Below are 18892 nucleotides of genomic sequence, written 5' to 3'. Positions count from 1 at the left end.
AGAAACAATTATACGAAAGGAAGTGAATCCGAACGGTTGAAGCTCTATGCAGGCTGTTAAAAAAAAAGTTGCAGTTTCGTTCGCAAAAGGAAGGCTGACAGCAAAATCCAAGTGTTAGACTTACTACACGAAAGCTTTAAGTTTTGCGGGCGGCATAAATTGCAGTAAAGGTCCGCTTAGTGCACGCGTTGTCTCACGCTCCCAAATTCAAACATTAACGGCGTTCACTCGATGACCGCGAGCCTTTGCGGTCACAACGCTGGCGTGGCGAGGAGCGCCGGTACGTAGCGGGGACCGGATGTGCTTTTTATTTCAAAAGCGAACGTTCCACGCTGCCGGTCCCTTCGCCATTTCTGCTGCGCCGCGCTTCCGAAACTCGACAGGTCACGTGGGCTCCGACGCAGTGCGCGGGGTAAAATAACAGCGCGCAACGAGGAGGCACCAGCCTTCCCGACTCGCCCTCTCACGCATGCTCGCCCTTGCACGCATGCTCGCCCTTGCATACATGCTCGCCCTTGCACGCATGCTCGCCCTTGCACGCATGCTCGCCCTTGCATACATGCTCGCCCTTGCATACATGCTCGCCCTTGCACGCATGCTCGCCCTTGCACGCATGCTCGCCCTTGCATACATGCTCGCCCTTGCACGCATGCTCGCCCTTGCACGCATGCTCGCCCTTGCATACATGCTCGCCCTTGCGTACATGCTCGCCCTTGCACGCATGCTCGCCCTTGCATACATGCTCGCCCTTGCATACATGCTCGCCCTTGCATACATGCTCGCCCTTGCATACATGCTCGCCCTAGCATGCTCGCCCTTGCATACATGCTCGCCCTTGCATACATGCTCGCCCTTGCATGCATGCTCGCCCTGGCACCCACGCCAGATCCCGTGCACCTACAAAACACGGCACGCGGGCAATATGTACGCGTTCCAAAAAGGCTATGAGCTCGGCTGCAGCGTGACCGAGCGAGCACCGCGGGCTGGGCCGCGCACGAGCACCATCGCATCCGGGACGGCACGGCGGAGCCGATGGCGACGGCTCGAACGCGCCTCGAGAGACCGGATTGTTGTCATCGCGATAAAATGATTGACTCCTAACACCGTGCGTCGTGCAGTTATTAAACTCTTGACCGTGATCGAGTTCGATCGCGGGATCAAATTTCTCGGTGGCCATTTGGCTCCTTCACGCAAGCTCGGGTGGGAGCCAATCGCGGTCGACAATGGGAATCCGGATCGGGCTCGATCGAAAGTGTGCCGTGTGACACCGGCATAAGTGTATACCATGCCACCGCTCTACGGTATGTATGACAGCTTATAGTCTAACGCGCCGTCTTTTTCGTGGCCATTTTGTCCAAGGAAGAAACACCTCTACTTGAAGAGTTCCCTATGCACTCACTGTCGCCTTTTTTTTTTTCTGTTCAATGTCAGAGGCGTTTAGACGTCAATTTCTCCAACACGATCCAATTCCGTGGCAAGACAAAAAAGCGGCAGCCTTCTCTATCATTTCGCTTTATCGCTTTTCCTATCGTGTTTCTCTCTTTCTCTCTCTCTCTTTGCAGACTATCTATGAAGCTACGGTGTGTTATCTGTATTTAGTTTTAGCAAACGGCCCCACAAGCACCTTCAGCCTACTCCTTCCAGCATTCCCTACATTTTGTTTCAGCAGAGGGTCTTGGTGGACCTCTCATCTTTTTTCTGAATGCATCGTTTGCATTTCATGTTAGCAAAGAGCCTCAGTAGAATTTTTTGTGCCAGCTACCTTCTGAATTCATTCTCTGCACTTGGACTTAACCGACGGCCCACAACACTATCAGTCCACTCTATTCTGCATAGACAGTCTGCATTTTGTTTCAGTAGACCAAACTCCGTCCATCCCGCATGTAAGTCATGCCGACAGGCGTGCATATCGCACACACCGTGCGCCGCCTCGCCAAACTGCCCTCTTTCGGCGAAATACTTTCAAAATTGCTCACCACTACTGTCCACGCACTTAGCTCTACGTGTAGTGGCGCAAGTACTTCGAGGAAAACCTCCGAACAATGAGACGTGTTCCGTTTTGATAGTTTGCTTGTCGCTCTCTTCTATTTCGACAGAGCTTTCACGCAACTATGCCTGGGTGCGTGTTCTAGCCTTGCATAATATGGCGGAAGGCCAAGGCTTTTATTACAGCTTTTGTGATCTGTATTTTTTTTTTTAGGTCGCAAGATCCTCTGCCTTTAGAAATCGTTGCATAAGCAGGGAGTCTAAAAGGACACCCTATCGCGAGTGAGGAAATAAGAGACAAAAAAGAAAGAAGTCGAAGGTAGTCACTGCAACCGTTCGACGCGTGGAATTCCATCATTGCCCCCGTAATCAAGTTGCAAGACACTGCAAAAAAGGGGTGAGGCGTGCAGACAGGACACAAGAGTAGAGAAGCGGACAACACGAACGCCGACTATCAATTGAAGGGAGCACAGAGGCGATTTTTGAGACCCATTTTTTGCATAATGAATCCTTACCAACTAGCTCAGCTTTCTGTCGTTCTAAGACAGTGCAAGTTGTAGCGTTGCTTTACTAATTGTTTTACGCATACCATGCTCAGGATGACATGAACAGAAGCGAGCTTTCAAAGAAACCACTACTGCATGCTTTCGTCGGGCCTTTTAACGAGAAACAACTGTATAAGATCATACAGACGCTGTCGAAATTCATGACGTCAAGTCCAGTTGGCGCGGAAAGTTTAGAGCGGTTCTACCGCTCAAATGATTTCGATTAATTTTGTTGCCGGAGAGAAAGCTGAACTGTTGCGGCTCTAGTAAGTAGTATTTTAAGCAAGGGCCTCGTGCTTCCTTTTTCTTTTTCTTTTCTTTTTGTCGGCAACTGGTAAATTGAAAAAAAAAATGAAGCATTATATTTGCAGATCTGTAACTCTGTGGCAAAAACACATATTGTCATTATGTAAACAGCATACGTTAGGGCACCTGAAGCGCATACAGTTGTGTAAAATGAGTCTACTGCTTAGGCAAGATCGTTGCAACGTTTACGACCTCTCTGAAAAAGTCTTGCTGACAAATTAGAGGCACATTTCGGTGAACGTGAATTTTCCCCACTTCAGATGTTTCACAGCGAAGCTGTAAGCCTCTCAGTGGTCGGCATTCTTCATGTCCGCCCGTGAACAAAAATTATCGCCATCAGCAATGGATCATATCCCCTTAAGGAAGGAAAAATGCAATGGCTCATCCCCCTCGTAATGCAGAGGCTACAAGCACTCGGCAAAGTGAAGCGAACAGTGCATACACTCACTGGAATCACGCCGACAACGTTAAGAACAGCGTATGCTTCAATAAAGAACGAGCTCAAAACAAGCATCTGTGATCATCAGCAATGAATCATACCCCCGTAAACAAGCAAAAAATACAATGACTCTTACGTCCGTTGGCAAGCACACAATGCATTGGCTCATACCGCCTTAAGGCAGAGGCTACAAGCGCTCAGCAAAGTGAAGCAAACAGTGCATACACTTATTGAACGCATAACCCCTCTCAGCAGTTGTGGTGGTTTTGCAAAAGCTTCGCCGGACATCTACCTTCGCAAGGTCGGGATGGTTTGTCCCGTTTTAATTGGTGCAGTTCAGAGAACTGCAACATTAGGCTTGATGCTACAGTTCATTTTTATTGCGATAGCAATTATATGGACACTCTAGGCGCATTTCTCCAGCGTTTTGACAGCGAGTTTCCGCAGTCATCGAGTGAGAAGTGTTCAAGTTTGCTCGTGCGCGCGTGACACCATGCTTGTTAGTTTAGTTAGTATGCCTATGTTTACAACTTTATATGGCCAATAAAACTACTTTCCTTCGTATAGCTATATATGGCGATTATAGCTGTCCACCAATTTGCTATCCCAATCGATGCTTTGACTTTCGGGCGAAACTGCGCCTTCTTAATCTTCCGTTTGACGACATTTTGTATTTAAAAATGGATGGCCTAATAAACAAAATCTGCTTCGGTCGGCAAATGTGTGTGTGTTTTTTTAACCTCAAGTATCGTCAGATTCAGTGCATTGGACTGCAAGCAGAACGATTCCTCCGTAATTCCTGTCTGTTTATACAGAGGAGCTCCTCAGCTAAAGCTTTCTCCAAAGGGATGCTTCGGCTGCGAGAATCTTGCCATCGACCGAAGCTTCTGTGCTTACCTCAAATTGAAAAGCTTCATCCTGTCCTTATACGCTATGACAGCTTACGGAATATCGGAACACCGAGGAGACCGACTTGCTCGAGCTGCGCCCGTGGCGCCATCTCGTGACGATGACGTCATCTAGGGTACACAAGCTCACATTTGACCCTATTTAATACCTGCCACTGAAACGACGTCGGCCAGCCACGATCATTAGCGAATAGTAAAGTTTCTTTTCTGTTACATTTCCGACAGAAAATGGCGCCACATCGATGGTCATAGAGCGCACATGGAGGGGGGAGGGGCTATAGACTGAAGGCGTCCTCCCAATCAACAAATAGGATAAAGCAAAATATTTCTTTTACCACACCACCACCATCATCTCTATTATCGCCTTCGATGTCTCCATAGTTGCGGTATTCCGTAAAGTGAACTGGACAGGCTGAAAACTCTAGTTCATGCGCAGCTGCATACAGGGTCAACATTTTAAGTATTACGAAATCTTTAAAAATAGCCTGTTGCAGATAACAGAATTGTAGTTCTTGAACTGGATTATTCGTGGAAATGGGCTACTTGCACGATAAATCGCAACACATATTCAACTAATTAACAAGGATTCCCTAATTATCTTCCGAATTATTTACAGCGCATATTGCAATTTACAAAACCTAGCCGGTAGGCTTGCGAGGCGTATCCATCTGGAATGAATTTCCAGAATGACGCCATTTTGGAGATATGCGCCATCAAACACGCCGTAAAAATGCACTGTTGTGCCACTTTTTTTTTAACAAAACGCTATGTTACGCATTGAAACACAAAAGTAACCGGAACGCCCCCTGTATTTCGTTCCACACTTTGAGAAATAATATCTAGAAACTGGTGTCATCCTGGAAATTCATTGTAAGTGGGCACGTCTTGAAAGCTTACCGGCTACAATTCGTAAATTACAACGTGTGCTGCAAAGTAATTAATTGAGAAGGTAATTTGTCAATTTCTGTTCATTAGTTGAATATGTGTTTCGATTTCTCGTGCTAGCCTCTTCGAATGATCCAGCTCAAGCACAAGAATTACGCTGTCTGCCACAGGCGATATTTAAAAATTCCACAAAAATTAAAAGCGATCACCCTGTGCGGGAACATTCGCGTTCAATGTGAGCCGCAACAGTAATTGGAACAGTTTAAATCTTCAATTTCTTTAAATATCAATGTTACGGACCAGTTTTGTTTGAAGCCGCTTAGACTCACATTTAATGTGGCTGCTTATATTGAACGTGGCTGTACGTGCTTAGAGGCTCGCGTTGAACTTACAAGCAGTAATAATAACACAGAAATGCTAACATAAAAAATAATAATACAAAAAGCCAACACAAAGGATATTTTATTAATTTCGTCCCTCCTTTGTCATCCCAGTGTATGCTGTCCCGCATCCGCACTTTTCTTATATATACATTTCGCTTTGACAGTGGCTTTTCAAGAAATGTAGCTCTTATTTTTCTTTGAAACTGAGGCACCCATAGCCTCCCCCCCCCCCCCCTCACTTTCTCATCTTGCCTCAATATAAAGCTAAAATAACGCTGTTTAGAGTAAACAGTGAAAACGTGCTTCGATATATGGCACGCGATCTTTGGAGCTGAAGGAGGTCACGTGCGACGAAATTTAAAGGGAGACTCGCCGCTCTGGAAGGCTATGTAAGGGTCACTGCACCCTGACAAATTGCTTCCGGCCGGCAAGTATGCGGCACAAATGAGCATCCCTTCGTGTGTGACCTCTTACATCAGCTCATTCGCCGCTTTCTTTTTCTATGTCTTTTTTTTTTTAGGTACGAGGAGTAGCGGCGACACTTAAACGAAAACAATATTTAAACTACGGGGTGTTACGTCTGAAAGCAACCAACGGGGTGTGAGAGACGTCAAACTGGCGGCTACGGATTAATTTCGAACACCTAGACTTCTTTAACGTGCACCAAGGCTCGTTACACGAGCGCTTCTTTGAGTTCCGCTCGTCATCAGAACAAGAAGTACATTGGGTACGGTATAAAGGCGAGGCACTATAACTCTCGTAGGAGTTGTGAAGGAGGCCCCTGTGTTATATGCTGGCATATAAACACTAGAGCGCGTGATAGAGAAAGAAAAATGTATGAGACGGTACAAATATGGTACATGCTCATTGAGCAAGTGAGGCGAGCATAAAAGAGCGAAGATTAGTTTTGTAGCCGATAAATGGCTTGTTGTGCTGTTAATATTTGTTGGTAATTCATTCGAGAGCTGCGATGCAGGCAGGAATTCGAACCCGCGACCTCGGGTTCAGCAACAGTCCGTCAACACAGATGCCCTGCAGAAAGTGCACGGGGGGTATGGCAGCCGCGGTAGCCTAAGTGGTAGAGTACCGCTCGCGTGGCGCGAGAGATTCTTTCACATTTTTCACCTTCTTCTTTCTTACCCGCCGTGGTTGCTCAGTGGCTATGATGTTAGGCAGCTGAGCACGAGGTCGCGGGATCGAATCCCAGCCACGGCGGCCGCATTTCGATGGGGGCGAAATGCGAAAATACCTGTGTACTTAGATTTAGGTGCACATTAAGAACCCCAGGTGGTCGAAATTTCCGGAGTCCCCCACTACGGCGTGCCTCATGATCAGAAAGTGGTTTTGGCACGTAAAACCCCATAATTTCATTTTCATTTTCATGCACTTTTATTTCCGTTTTTCTTATCATTTTCAGATTTCTATTAAACGTAACAAATAATTTCCCCTATGCTTCCTCTGGATTCAAAGCCTGTTTTGCTTATGTGTGCGTAACTATAACAAAAAAGCGAGCTTGTCTGGCCACTGTAATTTTCATCTATCTATTATAAGAGTCACCTATACTGGAAGAGTACCGCTCCGGTACTTATTACTGTACTACGGGCTTCAGTCCGGAACCACTGTGTAGAGTCCACAGGTGTCCAACATGGGCAGAACATTTAAGTCACTTAGAGCGACGACAGATATTTCGGGCAGGGTGCCGAACCGAACCCACACCCGAACCGAAAGCCGTGCCCGAACCAGAGTTTTGGGCGGAATTGAACACGAACCGGTATTTTTTAAACGTGCCTGAACTCCAACCGAATTTGAACCGAGAAAAATAATAATAGTGTACACCGGTTCGGTAAGAAACAGTTCAACTGGCGTTTAACAGTTTGCACGATTGTTCGAATAACTATACCTTTTCAGCGAGCGCACACCACAAGCAGATTGTTGCGACAAACGAGTTGCGTGCTGTGCTAGAATGGGAGTAGATGGGTATGTGTTGCTAACTACGGCCACCTCGGCAGAGGCGCTTGCACTTCTGAAGTCGGCCATGCCAGTTTTGTTCCGCGGTCGAAAAGTTCTTATAGGGGCTCCCCGGATTTAACGTTTCTGGCGACGCTCCCGATTCGCTCGTTAGGTAAACTGGCTACTAAAGCTAGATAAATTTGATAAACAAGGGGAGCAGAAAAGACTACGTCATCGCGAGGAGGAACATCAAGTGACTTATATCAACTGAGCATGACTTATTGTAACCATAACACTTTTGTCGCTAATGAATACCGTCACCCTTTCGGTGAGCCGTAGTCGCGGCTGCAAACAACATGCGAAATCTGCTTTTGCTACGTGACATGATTCAACGCACGCCTGGTGCTTAGACACGCACAGTACAAGACCCTTCGAGTTGTCGAAATTATTCTTGGGGCACAATGTGCGTGCTTTTTGACCATAGATCAGCAAACTCACTCACTAGTTGACTCACTAAACCGCAAACAGAGCCGCGCGTGCGAGTTTGAGTGCGCCCTGCTGAGTACAATTTTGTTGCGTTTGAGACCGAGTGAGCACGGCTGAATAGAATTTTGGTCAGTCCGAGTCCGAGTGAGTTCGGTTTAGCAGAATTTTGGTGAATCTTAGTGCGACTGAGCCCGGTTGTGCAGAATTTCGGCGATTCTGAGTCCGAATGAGCCCGGGTGTAGAGAATTTTCGCCGATCCTGAGTCCCAGTGAGCCCGGCTGAATAAAAATTTGGGGATTTTTGAGTCCGAGCGAGCACGACTGAATAGAATTTTGGTGAGTCTGAGTCCAAATGAGCCAGACTGTAGAGAATTTTGGTGACTCTGAGTGCGAGTGAGCCCGGCTGAACCGAATTTTGGCGAGTCTGAGTCCGAGTGAGCCCGGATGAATAGAATTTTGGCGAGTGAGTCCGAGTGAGCCCGGCTATATAGAATTTTGGCGAGTCTGAGTCCGAGCGAACCCGACTGAATAGAATGTTGATGAGTAAATCTGAGTGAGCCAGGCTGCATAGAACTTTGGTGAGTTTGAGTTCTAGTGAACCCAGCTCCATAGAACCTTGGCGAGTCTGAGTCCGAGTAAGCACAGCTAAATGGAATTTTGATGAGCCTGAGTCAGCCCAGCTGAGTATAATTTTGATGAGTAAGTCCGAGTGAGTCCGGCTGCATAGACTGCATAGTGAGTTTGAGTCCTAGTGAGCCTAGCTACAAAAAATTTTGGCGAGTCTGAGTCCGAGTGAGCCCGGCTCTAGAGAATTTTAGCGAATCTGAGTCCGAGCAAGCCCGACTGAATAGAATGTTGACGACTAAATCTGAGTGAGCCCAGCTGCATAGAACTCTGGTGAGTTTGAGTCCTAGAGAGCCCGGCTGCATAGAATTTTGGTGAGTTTGAGTCCTAGAGAGCCCTGTTTCATAGAATTTTGGTGAGTTCTAGTGAACCCAGCTGCATAGAATCTTGGCGAGTCTGAGTCCGAGTAAGCCCAGCTGAGCATAATTTTGATGAGTAAGTCCGAGTGAGCCTGGCTGCATAGAATTTTGGTGAGTTTGAGTCCTAGTGAGCCTGGCTATAAAAATTTTGGCGAGTCTGAGTGAGCCCAGCTGTAAAGAATTTTAGCGGATCTGAGTCAGAGTGAGCCCGGCTGAATAGAAGTTTGGCGAGTCTGAGTCCGAGTGAGCCAGCAGAATAGAATTTTCGCGAGTCTCAGTCCGAGTAGCCCCGTTGAATATAATTTTGGTGAGTTTGAGTCCGAGTGAGTTCGGCTTAATAGAATTTTGGCGAATCTGAGTATGAATGAGCCCGGTTGAATATCATTTTGGCGAGTCTCAGTCCGAGTGAGCCCGGCTGTAGAGAATTTTGGCGTCTGAGTACGAGTGAGCCTGGCTGAATAGAATTCTGGCGAATCCGAGTACGAGTGAGCCCGGCTGAATAGAATTTTGGCGATTCTGAGTCCGACTGAGCCTGGCTGTATAGAAATTTGGTGAGTCTGAGTCCAAGTGAGCCCGGCTGAATAGAATTTTGGTGAGTCTCAGTGCGAGTGAGCCCGGCTGAATAAAATTTTTATGAGTCTGAATGCGAGTCAGTGTAGCCGAGTATATTTTTATGAGTACGTCCGAGTGAGCCCGGCTGCATAGAATTTTGGCGAGTTTGTGTGAGCCCGGCTGAACAGAATTTTTGCGAGTCTGTGTGAGCCCGGCTGCATAGAATTTTGGCGAGTCCGAGTGAGCCCAGCTGAGCAGAATTTTGATGAGTAAGTCGATATGAGCCCAGCTGTATAAAATTTTCGTGAGTTTGAAACCTAGTGAGCCCGGCTGAGTAGAGTTTCGGTGAGAGTGAGTCCGAGTGAGCCCTAAGCATGAAAAGATTTTGTGAGTTTGAGTGAGTTTATTTTGCCGACCTAACACAAGAAACATCGCTAAAGTTGCTGCAACGGCGGCAACGCGATGCAGCACACCGCGTATATCGCACGAGTTTATAAAAATAGACCAAGCACTAGAATACACAGCCGTCGTTCGCGTCTTACTACTCTGCGTTGCGCCTGAAACCCCCATCCCTCCCTCTGCTATTCTGCCGTGCCCGCCAACAGCTTTGCGCCCGTCCTTATCGCAGCACCGGCAATACAAGCTGGCGCCGCTAAGTCCAGACTCATGGCGCCATGCTTCTGCCCACTCCATGCGTCTCCGTGCTTTGCGTTTGCCTAAAGGTTGCATGACGCCGAGCAGCTGGCCTAGGCAACCCGGCCTCCTCTTATGCCGCGGCACCGCTTTCGCCCTGAGGCATCTCTGCACGATGTTCAGAGGCTATAAATTACTGATTGCGCATCACATGGCAAGGGCCTACTTCCCAGAAGCCTTTACTTTATATTTTTTACTATGCTGCGAGATGGTCACGTGACACTCACTCCTAGTCATTTTTCTTCCTCCGTGTTAGGTGCTCGCGTTTAGCGCGATTGAGAGAAAATATGGATGTCAGAAGTACAACTGCTGGAACTGTGCATCTGCACTTATGACACGTAGTGTCATAGACAGATCTACAGTTGATTCCGTTGACCGATCAAGACTTGCAGAATCGTCAGCGCTTAGCGACATGTCCGGCAATTCAAAAAGCAAAACAGCGAGCCGGACTTTCCGCGGTGCCATCGTGAATCACAGTTTAAAAAGTGACATTGCCTAAAGCCAAGTTTTGTTGTTGTTTTGTGCACAATGTTGGCAGCATCCACTTTTCCTAACGTGACAGGCCTTCATGCCGCAGAATGCAAGGACCGAGTTCTATCCTGAACTGCCAAAACCTCACACCGCGTGCATACGCATGCATGCACCAACACACAAATAAGAATTTCGCTATTTCCTAAACTTAGCACACTTTATCCTTAGGAGGACTACTTCCAGAACTTCCAACATCGGGCGTCATACGCATGTTTCTTATAAGACATTGTGATGCACAGGAATTAAGGAACTTAATATTGCTTGTATGTTTAAGCGTACGATGCCAACGCAGAACAATTTACCGGCTAAGCATGTCAGGCTAACCCTGACTGTTGCTACACCAACACCACAACGACCATCACCGTCTTGTGTACTTTTTTCTATATGTATAGCATACGTAAGTTCTCTGGATGTGCGATATGTTAGTTTCGTATGAAGCTCTTTTAACCAGCGATGCGTTCAATTCACGAGAAATCCCAAGTTTGTGAGAGTCTGCAGGCCAAGTAGACCTGGCAGATCCCGACTCTGGTGAGCGAGTCCGAGTGGGTCCAGCTCAGTAGAATTTCGGCGAGTTTGAGTCCGAGTAAGCCCTAAGCAAAAAATATAATTTGTGAGTGAGTCTGAGTGAGTTGCGTTTATTTTGTTCACCTATGCTTTTGACTTCTTTGTCCGCTCTTCGCCAGAGCAAGACGCGCAAAATGAAGACGCGCAAGGTAGATCGACGCATGGTTCAGCATAAACCATCCTTGTTCATCGTTCAGAAGCATAAATGTCGTCACCTGCTTCTAAAAAAAAAAAAAAGAAGCAGCAAAATGAGCGAAACGTCAAATGCTGTGTTCTCTATTTGCTTTGGAGTTTGAGGTTGTAATTTATGTAACACAATGCAAATTCACGCGGTCTTCGACAGCATACATCACACGCCACAGTTTGCTCACCACCAGTCAGACTCTGCTGTTGTCACGGTAACAAGTGTGCACAACGCGCACCTTACGTTGATGCAGGGATCCTCATTAATTACCTCCGTCTTTAATATGTGCATGGAAATTTCCCCGTATGTGTGTAATTCATTCGTTAATTTCTGCCTCCTCTTAATAAAGCTTGCGCATGCGCCATGCGGACTAGTCGATAGTACTATACAGCCTGTCGCCATGGGGCAGGATAAAATCGAATCCCTTGACGTTAACAGGTCGTCTCACTTAAACTGGTGGCCCGGAATCGTCACGCGGGAAAGAACCAGAGCTGGCAATGTAAGCTTCAGCCTAGTATGCGATCTTATAACTGTTTCGGAAAGCGAACCGTTCGCTTTACCTCACGTGATTGGTCAGAATCACGCTTTCGTCAGCAAACGCGTCATTCTGACCAATCACACGAAGGCAAGCGAACGGTTCGCCTCCCGAACCGCTATAAGACTGCACACCAGGCTTGGAGCCAACATTACGGCAAGTGGATTTGCCCACGCCATGGCGAAGACAATCCGCGTCGAAAATGAATCCGCTTGCCGAAACGTTGGCTTCGGGCTGCGGCTTCCCTTGTTCGATCGCTGTGGAGCACGTATATGAACACGGAAATTTTCAAAAAGCGCGCTCGTCTTGTTTTGCAGGTGCCGGGGTTGGTCCCCCGTCCACCAGATGGCTCTAGCAGCCAAGCGCGCGGTCGAAGGAAAAAAAAAAACGCTCTTGGCGACGTTCCGGCCCGGGCTCGCTGGGCCTGCGGTACGCCCCACCGCGACCTTTCAGAACAGGGCAAACATGGGCGCCAGTCTACAGGAAAGCAAGCTTAGACCTCAACACTTGTCTCTCACAGGCCACGATCGCATCACGGGGCCTCACAGCCTACCAGAAGAAACGTCGTCTGCAAGCCGAAATGTCGTCTGTTCAACGTAGTGCGGCTGCGTTCGCCCGCTTCGACCGAGCGGCGAGTTTTGTTTTCGAAATTCGTCGCCTTCTCCGCCGCACGATCGCAGACCTTGTAAGTAAACGTTTTTTCGCTATTCATATCGTAACAAGTCTCGCGAGGAACGTTTCGTGCGCGTGCTGCGCGATCGAAGCAAGAACGGTTGCGCGACGAGCCGCGCTTAACCGAAACGTTAGCGCAGGGCTTCCCGTACGACTTGTAAAACGCCAGCGTCGCCTTGCGTAACAGTATATCACTTCCTGCCAACCCCTATCTCGAGTGACTTATCGCGCACTTATCCGCGCAGCCCCGAAACGAATGTCTGAAATAACGGCGCATATGAGCGCCTCAATATGGGCCGGGCGCGCTCGTTGCCAAAGCGGTACTTTCGTTTATTTGCTCTAGGCCTAACAGGCGAGGTCGGAAACGTCCAGCTGATTCGCTCTATTGCTTCTCTCTTTTTGTCTGCCTTTTCTCCTTCGCGTCTCGTCTTTCTATTCGTGCTCGCCTCGCGAAATTCCGTGAGAAAGACGCATAATGCGTTTCTCTTGCTTAATGTCGAACGCGAAAAGCGTTCGGCGGCAGGTTTTTTGTGCTGAAGTTGTCGAAATATTTTTGTTTTCAGTTCGCTGCTGCATCTCGCAGCCGCCAGAGGACCAAGAGATTGATGCTCTCTTGTCGTCTGCTATCCTCCGCGCGTCGTCTGCTCGTAATCGGTTTCTTTGCAGTTGAATGTCCGTGTTACGACTGGCAATTTGAAAATTGGAATATAATGAGCGTATATGCAGTTCTCGTTTCGATACATATCCCGCGTTTCTTGACCTCAGCGGTTTGATCACACTTGAGGCTGCTTCGTATAGCAGACGGGTCCGTGTTTGTACTACGAAAATGCAAATTGAAAAGCCTTATGTTACAAAGTTCACAGTGACGAAATCTGGCAGTGCGCTCGAGTAGGGGCAAAAGTCGTCGCAATATCGACGAGTTGCTATGTTCTGATGGAAAGTGTCTTGAGTGGTAATCGATTGAAAGTTGTCCGCGTACGTGATAGAGCAGCTGGGACAAATCGTAACTGTGTCAAAGTCCTGCCAGATGACAGTTTATTCGTGCCTGAGGGAGGAAGAAACTGGAAAAAAAAGGGGGGGGGGGGAAACAACATTACTTTGTTTACGTGGTGTGAAATATTTGTCTCACGCGACCACCATTAGCGTCAGAGACAGCTGTTCTAAGGAAATTTCCGAATGTGCATATCGATCTCAGACCACGAGATGCATTGTTCTTCCTGCGCTGCCTCTGTTTTCAGATCCGGTTTATCGCTCTTTCGCAGCAGCCTCCGAGATCGGGTATTCCGGAGGCCATATGCTTTCGCACTACGATCGAGAGTCCGCGATCCAAAAGAAAAAATAATATAAAAATGAAATAAAAGCATATATATATCAGCGAGTGCGCGCGTATGTGAATAGGTTGACACTGGTCGTTCGCCTAGGCCGGCCTTGTTCAACGGATATATTTTGCTGCGATGCAAAATATTAACTTCTGACGCGAACGTCAAAGTAACGTCGCGTGCTGACGTCAGCACGCGTCAAAGTGCGAAGTGAACTCATACGCGATCGAAACGGCTCGCGGATTTTGCATGTTCGAGCGGCAGCACCCCTCGCAAAGTTGCCCGGCCCCGATCATCATCATCATCATCATTATTATTATAAGCTTGTGCACTACGGCGTTGCAGCTGCTAGGTAGTAGGGCTACATATTGTTGCTCTACTATGGTAGCTAACTCTAGAGGTCCTGCTTTATGGGCATCAATGATCAATATTTTTTTTTTTTTTTCTATATGGTATATGGTATAAGGACTTCGAGCCGCCACCTGAGGCCACCACAACGAAACTGCCGGCCATTCATTAATAAAGTTTCTTCTCTCTCTCTCTCTCTATATATATATATATATATGGTATCTAGTGGTGTGCCTCAAGGCTTTGTATGAGGTCCACTTCTTTTCGTAATTTTCATCAATGACGTTTCCTCAGAAATCAAGAAGTCTTCATTTATTCTTCACTCTGATGGTGTCACACTATTTAAGGACATACACAGTACTAAGGACAGCCATGCTCTGCAGTCTGACCTTATACCGTCATTCTCTTAATGGCACCAGTTATGCCCGTGTCACACGGGCGTTTGGAAGGCCTTCCAACCGACAGTCAGTTGACTCAAAGGTCAAGTTCGAGCTGCTACACAGGCAGTTTCGAAGGCCGGCGAGTCAATAGTCTATCGAGTCAATGGAGCACCCTACAACTCTATCGAAATCTCGATGGCCTTTGAGCAACGGAAGCGGAAACAGCGCGAACATGTCCTCTCGTTCACAGTGCGCTCGTACTCACGGTAAGGAAGAACAAATCAAACCAAAACTCTCTAAAAATACTATATATGAGTTTTATTAATTATTCAATAAAGTATCTTTGCCACTTGATATGTGCGAACTACGCATATTCTCGACAACAGCGACGTGCTTGTGTTCATTCATTCCTCCACGTTGCCTAGTACACTCTCCCTCTATGCCATGTGCCTTTTTTTAATGTATCAAGAAACATAAAAGAAATTAAAGTGCTTTAAATGGTTTTAATGTTGTTTCACATTTCGTGACATGAAAACGAAAATAAAGATCCGCAGCGCCACACAATTTTACGAGACACGCCTGAACCACTCAGCAGACTTTGAAAAGTGCCGTGTAGTAGCGCGACAACTCCTTTGAGTCGATAGAGTTGTGGCGTTTCGAAGGCCGTCGACTGGTAGGCCTTCCAAATGTGCCCGTGTGACACAGGTATTAAACAGGCTCACTCTCCAGTCATCAAAAACCAAAATATTGTCACATCCACGTAAAGCCCACAATATTGTCTACCCTTATTCTGGTGATCATGTTGTGTGGACGAGGGTTGTTGAAGTAAGTGACCTCGATGTGCTTTTTGAGACTATGTTAAGCTTCTCCACCCACTCCAAGCACATAGCGTCACAAGACCTGCGTGCAATTGGTTCCATCTAAAGACTTGCAAAAGGTTTCCCTGGCCCACTTTGTTGCCTCAGACTGTTTACATCCCTCTGTCTCCAATTACTTGAATATGCCTCGGGGTTGTGGAATGGCAGAAGCAATTCGAGTACCATTTTGATTGAGTGTGTGCAGAAAAAGTTCATGGGTATATATAAACAATGTTCTCCGACTGCACGCACCAACAACTTTTCAACTCTGAATAATCATCCTACACTTCCATCACTTAGCTGCAGATGCAGTCATACCAATCTCTTTTTTTTATATACAAAATCATACATGGAATTATTACACGTTCAGATCTACTAGTTTCTGTTTTGCTGCGGGTTCCGGAGAAGACTACCAAGGTACATAATATTGCTCCACAATCCTGCCTCTTTCAGCAAACATTAGCCTCTCCAAAGAGTGCAAAGTTACAGCTGTCATTTTCTCCAACTTGACATCTTTCAAAACGTGTTGTCTTCTTTCTGTTCCGAGCTTCGCACTTGCTCTTGAGCCTTGTTTCCAGCTGCAATCCTCTCCCTCTTCTTATACTTTCTCTCTCCTTCTGTACATGTTCTCCATCTCTCATTTGTGTGTTGTAGTTTTATTGTCATTAGTTATGCAGCTGTTTATGCAGCTCTTTCTTGCCCTTGTTTTTTTTTTCATTCATTTTCTTTTTTATCCCATAACTTTTGGTCGTAGTTGTTTTATGTTTTCGCCTTTCTTGTTTTCGTTCTGTGTACCAACGCCCTGACCTCAGGGTTGTTCCCAGGCACATTAAATAAATTATTCATTGACTGACTGATCTATTATTATCATCATCATTATCACTCTCTTGCACAACTATCCTCTTGACAAATCATGGTATGTTAATGTCGATGGTTGAATGTGTTCTTTGTGCAAGGCAACCAGTGGCATCCCTCAAAGGTTCAGTATTAGGACCGCTCCGTTTTTATTTTTGTGAATGATGTTTCTCCCACTATGTGTTCAGAATGCTTATTTCTTTCTATATGTTGATTTTCTTTTATATGTTGGTCAGTAGTGTGAAATTCACACTACTGATGAATGTCACATCCTGCAGTCCAACCAATCTTCTTTTTGTGAATGGTGCAAACGTAATGACCTCGCCTTGAATGCAGCTAAGACCAAAGTTATGATTTTCACTCACAAAACTGCAACTATTCCGTTTTCTTATTCTGAAGATTTTGTACCAGTGTGTAACGTCTCTGAGGTCAACCACCTCAGGGTACTTCACTTTGATACAACTGCACACTTTAGTGGTCATAAAAAATATGTTACAATGCAGGGTCTATGCTCTCTCCATTCTGTTTGCAGACTATCCAAAGAATTCAATTCTCCAACACCTTTCCACATGTTAATTGTACACAACAATCTGTCTTCATTTACCTAAACGCGCATCAGTGGTCTGGAATGGCGCTTCTGAATCCAAGAGTGACATCATAAAACTGGTCCAGAAAAAGTTTATAAGCATACATAATCATCGCTTTGCTAGTACTGACAACACATCTTTTTTAGCACTGTTGGATTTTTGCCACTGCCATCACTTTGTTGCTTACGAGTTTACTGACCTTCTGTTTCTTTTCATACTCCTTCATGGTATCCTCACCTGCCCCAAGCTCAGATGTATTGTGTTTCAAATTCCACATAAGATCAACAGGGAGCATAGATTTTTACGTGTTTTTGCCTGCCATAGCTAATAATCAACTAAGCACAGAATACAAAGTTTTTTATAACACTTACTTTGTTGAGCTCAACATTTTTTATACGTCATAGTTTTGTTTTCGCACTCTTCACTGGTGTATCAAAGCATAAAATTTCACACATCGTTCAAGTCCTTTTCTCCTCTTTCTTTCCATTGAACTTAGTGTGATTATTGTTTATGCAAACTGCCCTTTCCACAATTGCCTTTTTATACTTAATGTGCTTATTCTTTCATACTGTGCCCAGTTCTCACTTTTTGTTTATCTTTTCCCTTTTTTTCTCTCTCTCAGATTCTCTTGTAGATTTTTTTTTTTTTACTCTATGCGTGCACGAGCACTCACACTTTAAGGTTGTTCCTAGACACATTAAACAAATTATTGATTGATTAAAGCACGATGAACATGAAAATGGCAGCTTGTGAAATTCAAACAAAAGCAAAGTAGCCGTGAGTGAAGGCACAGTACCCTTTTAATAAGATTCTAAAATAAAATGCAGGTTACTGTATTAGGCATATTTAAAGGGGCTCTACAACACCCGACATTTTCCCGTTACAGCATTCCGCCTATTCATATTACGGCACCACGTATGCATGGTTACCCTATTAGAGGTAATGAAAGCTGCTGCTGGTATGGCATGTTTACATGACTGGGCAAAGGACACTTAATCAGCAAATCAGAAGGAAAAAAAATAACTTGAAGATGTTTGTTCATGATTTCCCAAGTATCATGAACACTGCAATTGCACATATGCAGTTATGAAATAATAAGGATAAATGATAAAAGCAATCTTATCATGCTTATCTGTAATTTGCAATTGCACTGTTCAGTTATCAATGAGCTTCATGTGTATCTGGCATCAGTATTATTTTTCTTCAATCTTGCTCTCTTTCCACTGTGACTCCTCTTGCAAGTTTGTACTGGAACTGACAGTATTGCTACCTATGATGCCCCTTGATGTTTCTTTTTGGTGCTTGCACATATATTTTTGTTCTTTCTGTTTCTACTGATTTGCAGAAATTGTTATATCAATGCTTTTGTAATGCCTAAACAAGCCTTTGGGTTGTTCTAACAAACTAACTGACTGACTGATTGACTGACCGGCTGACTAAGTAGATAAATATAATATAAATAAATACAACAGCTGCTTTACGCAAAGTGGCGCAGATTTTTTTTTTTTTTTTGCTAATTGGCATATTCAACTACTTGCTTTCAGGTTAATCATGGACTCAACCAGCAATCGGCACCCACTGCAACCAAACTTAAACATTGAAATCAAGCAGGAACCAGTATCGCCACCGGGCTCTGATGTCGAAGAGGAGGAATGTACGTATAGGCACTCTTTACTCAGTTGCAGGCCCCTTTTCAGCGATGTCATTGCATGCTTTAATATACAAGAATAAATAATATTACATTGATGCGTTATTGAGCAGAAAAAGGGCAGAAGGAAGCAATGTGGACAGTAAAGGCACTCAATTACTACTCAAGTTTAATTAATAGTTTCCAAGCAAAAAGAGAGGACGGGCATGGACAGTCAGAAGGTAGGTACAGGGCTCATAAAGATTAACATGTGAAGGTTAAAACAAAACCTAACACCTACTAAGATAACTTATTTCT

The 18892-nt window shown here is 45.6% G+C and overlaps 1 protein-coding gene and 1 long non-coding RNA gene across 3 annotated transcripts in view; one reads left to right on the top strand and one right to left on the bottom strand.

The window, feature by feature from the left end:
* The window catches only part of LOC140214074 (uncharacterized), a 59707-nt gene that overhangs the window by 32741 nt on the left and 8074 nt on the right, over positions 1–18892 (bottom strand). The window lies entirely within an intron of this gene.
* Positions 12161–18892, top strand: part of LOC126539124 (zinc finger protein 711-like) — a 46429-nt gene continuing 39697 nt past the window's right edge. The window contains exons 1-2 of one of the 2 annotated variants that reach the window (XM_050185853.3): positions 12161–12614; positions 18492–18601. In XM_050185853.3, the coding sequence (XP_050041810.2) occupies positions 18499–18601 (103 nt within the window). In that variant the 5' untranslated portion in view covers positions 12161–12614; positions 18492–18498. Of the gene's footprint in view, positions 12615–15438; positions 18602–18892 lie in introns of those variants that run through there. The other variant, XM_055075196.2, reaches the window with a different exon arrangement.

The sequence above is a fragment of the Dermacentor andersoni genome, chromosome 11, assembly GCF_023375885.2.
Source record: "Dermacentor andersoni chromosome 11, qqDerAnde1_hic_scaffold, whole genome shotgun sequence".
Classification (NCBI taxonomy): Eukaryota; Metazoa; Arthropoda; class Arachnida; order Ixodida; family Ixodidae; genus Dermacentor; species Dermacentor andersoni.
The sequence above is the reverse complement of the archived record's forward strand: the minus strand, read 5'-3'. Positions and strand labels throughout refer to the sequence as shown.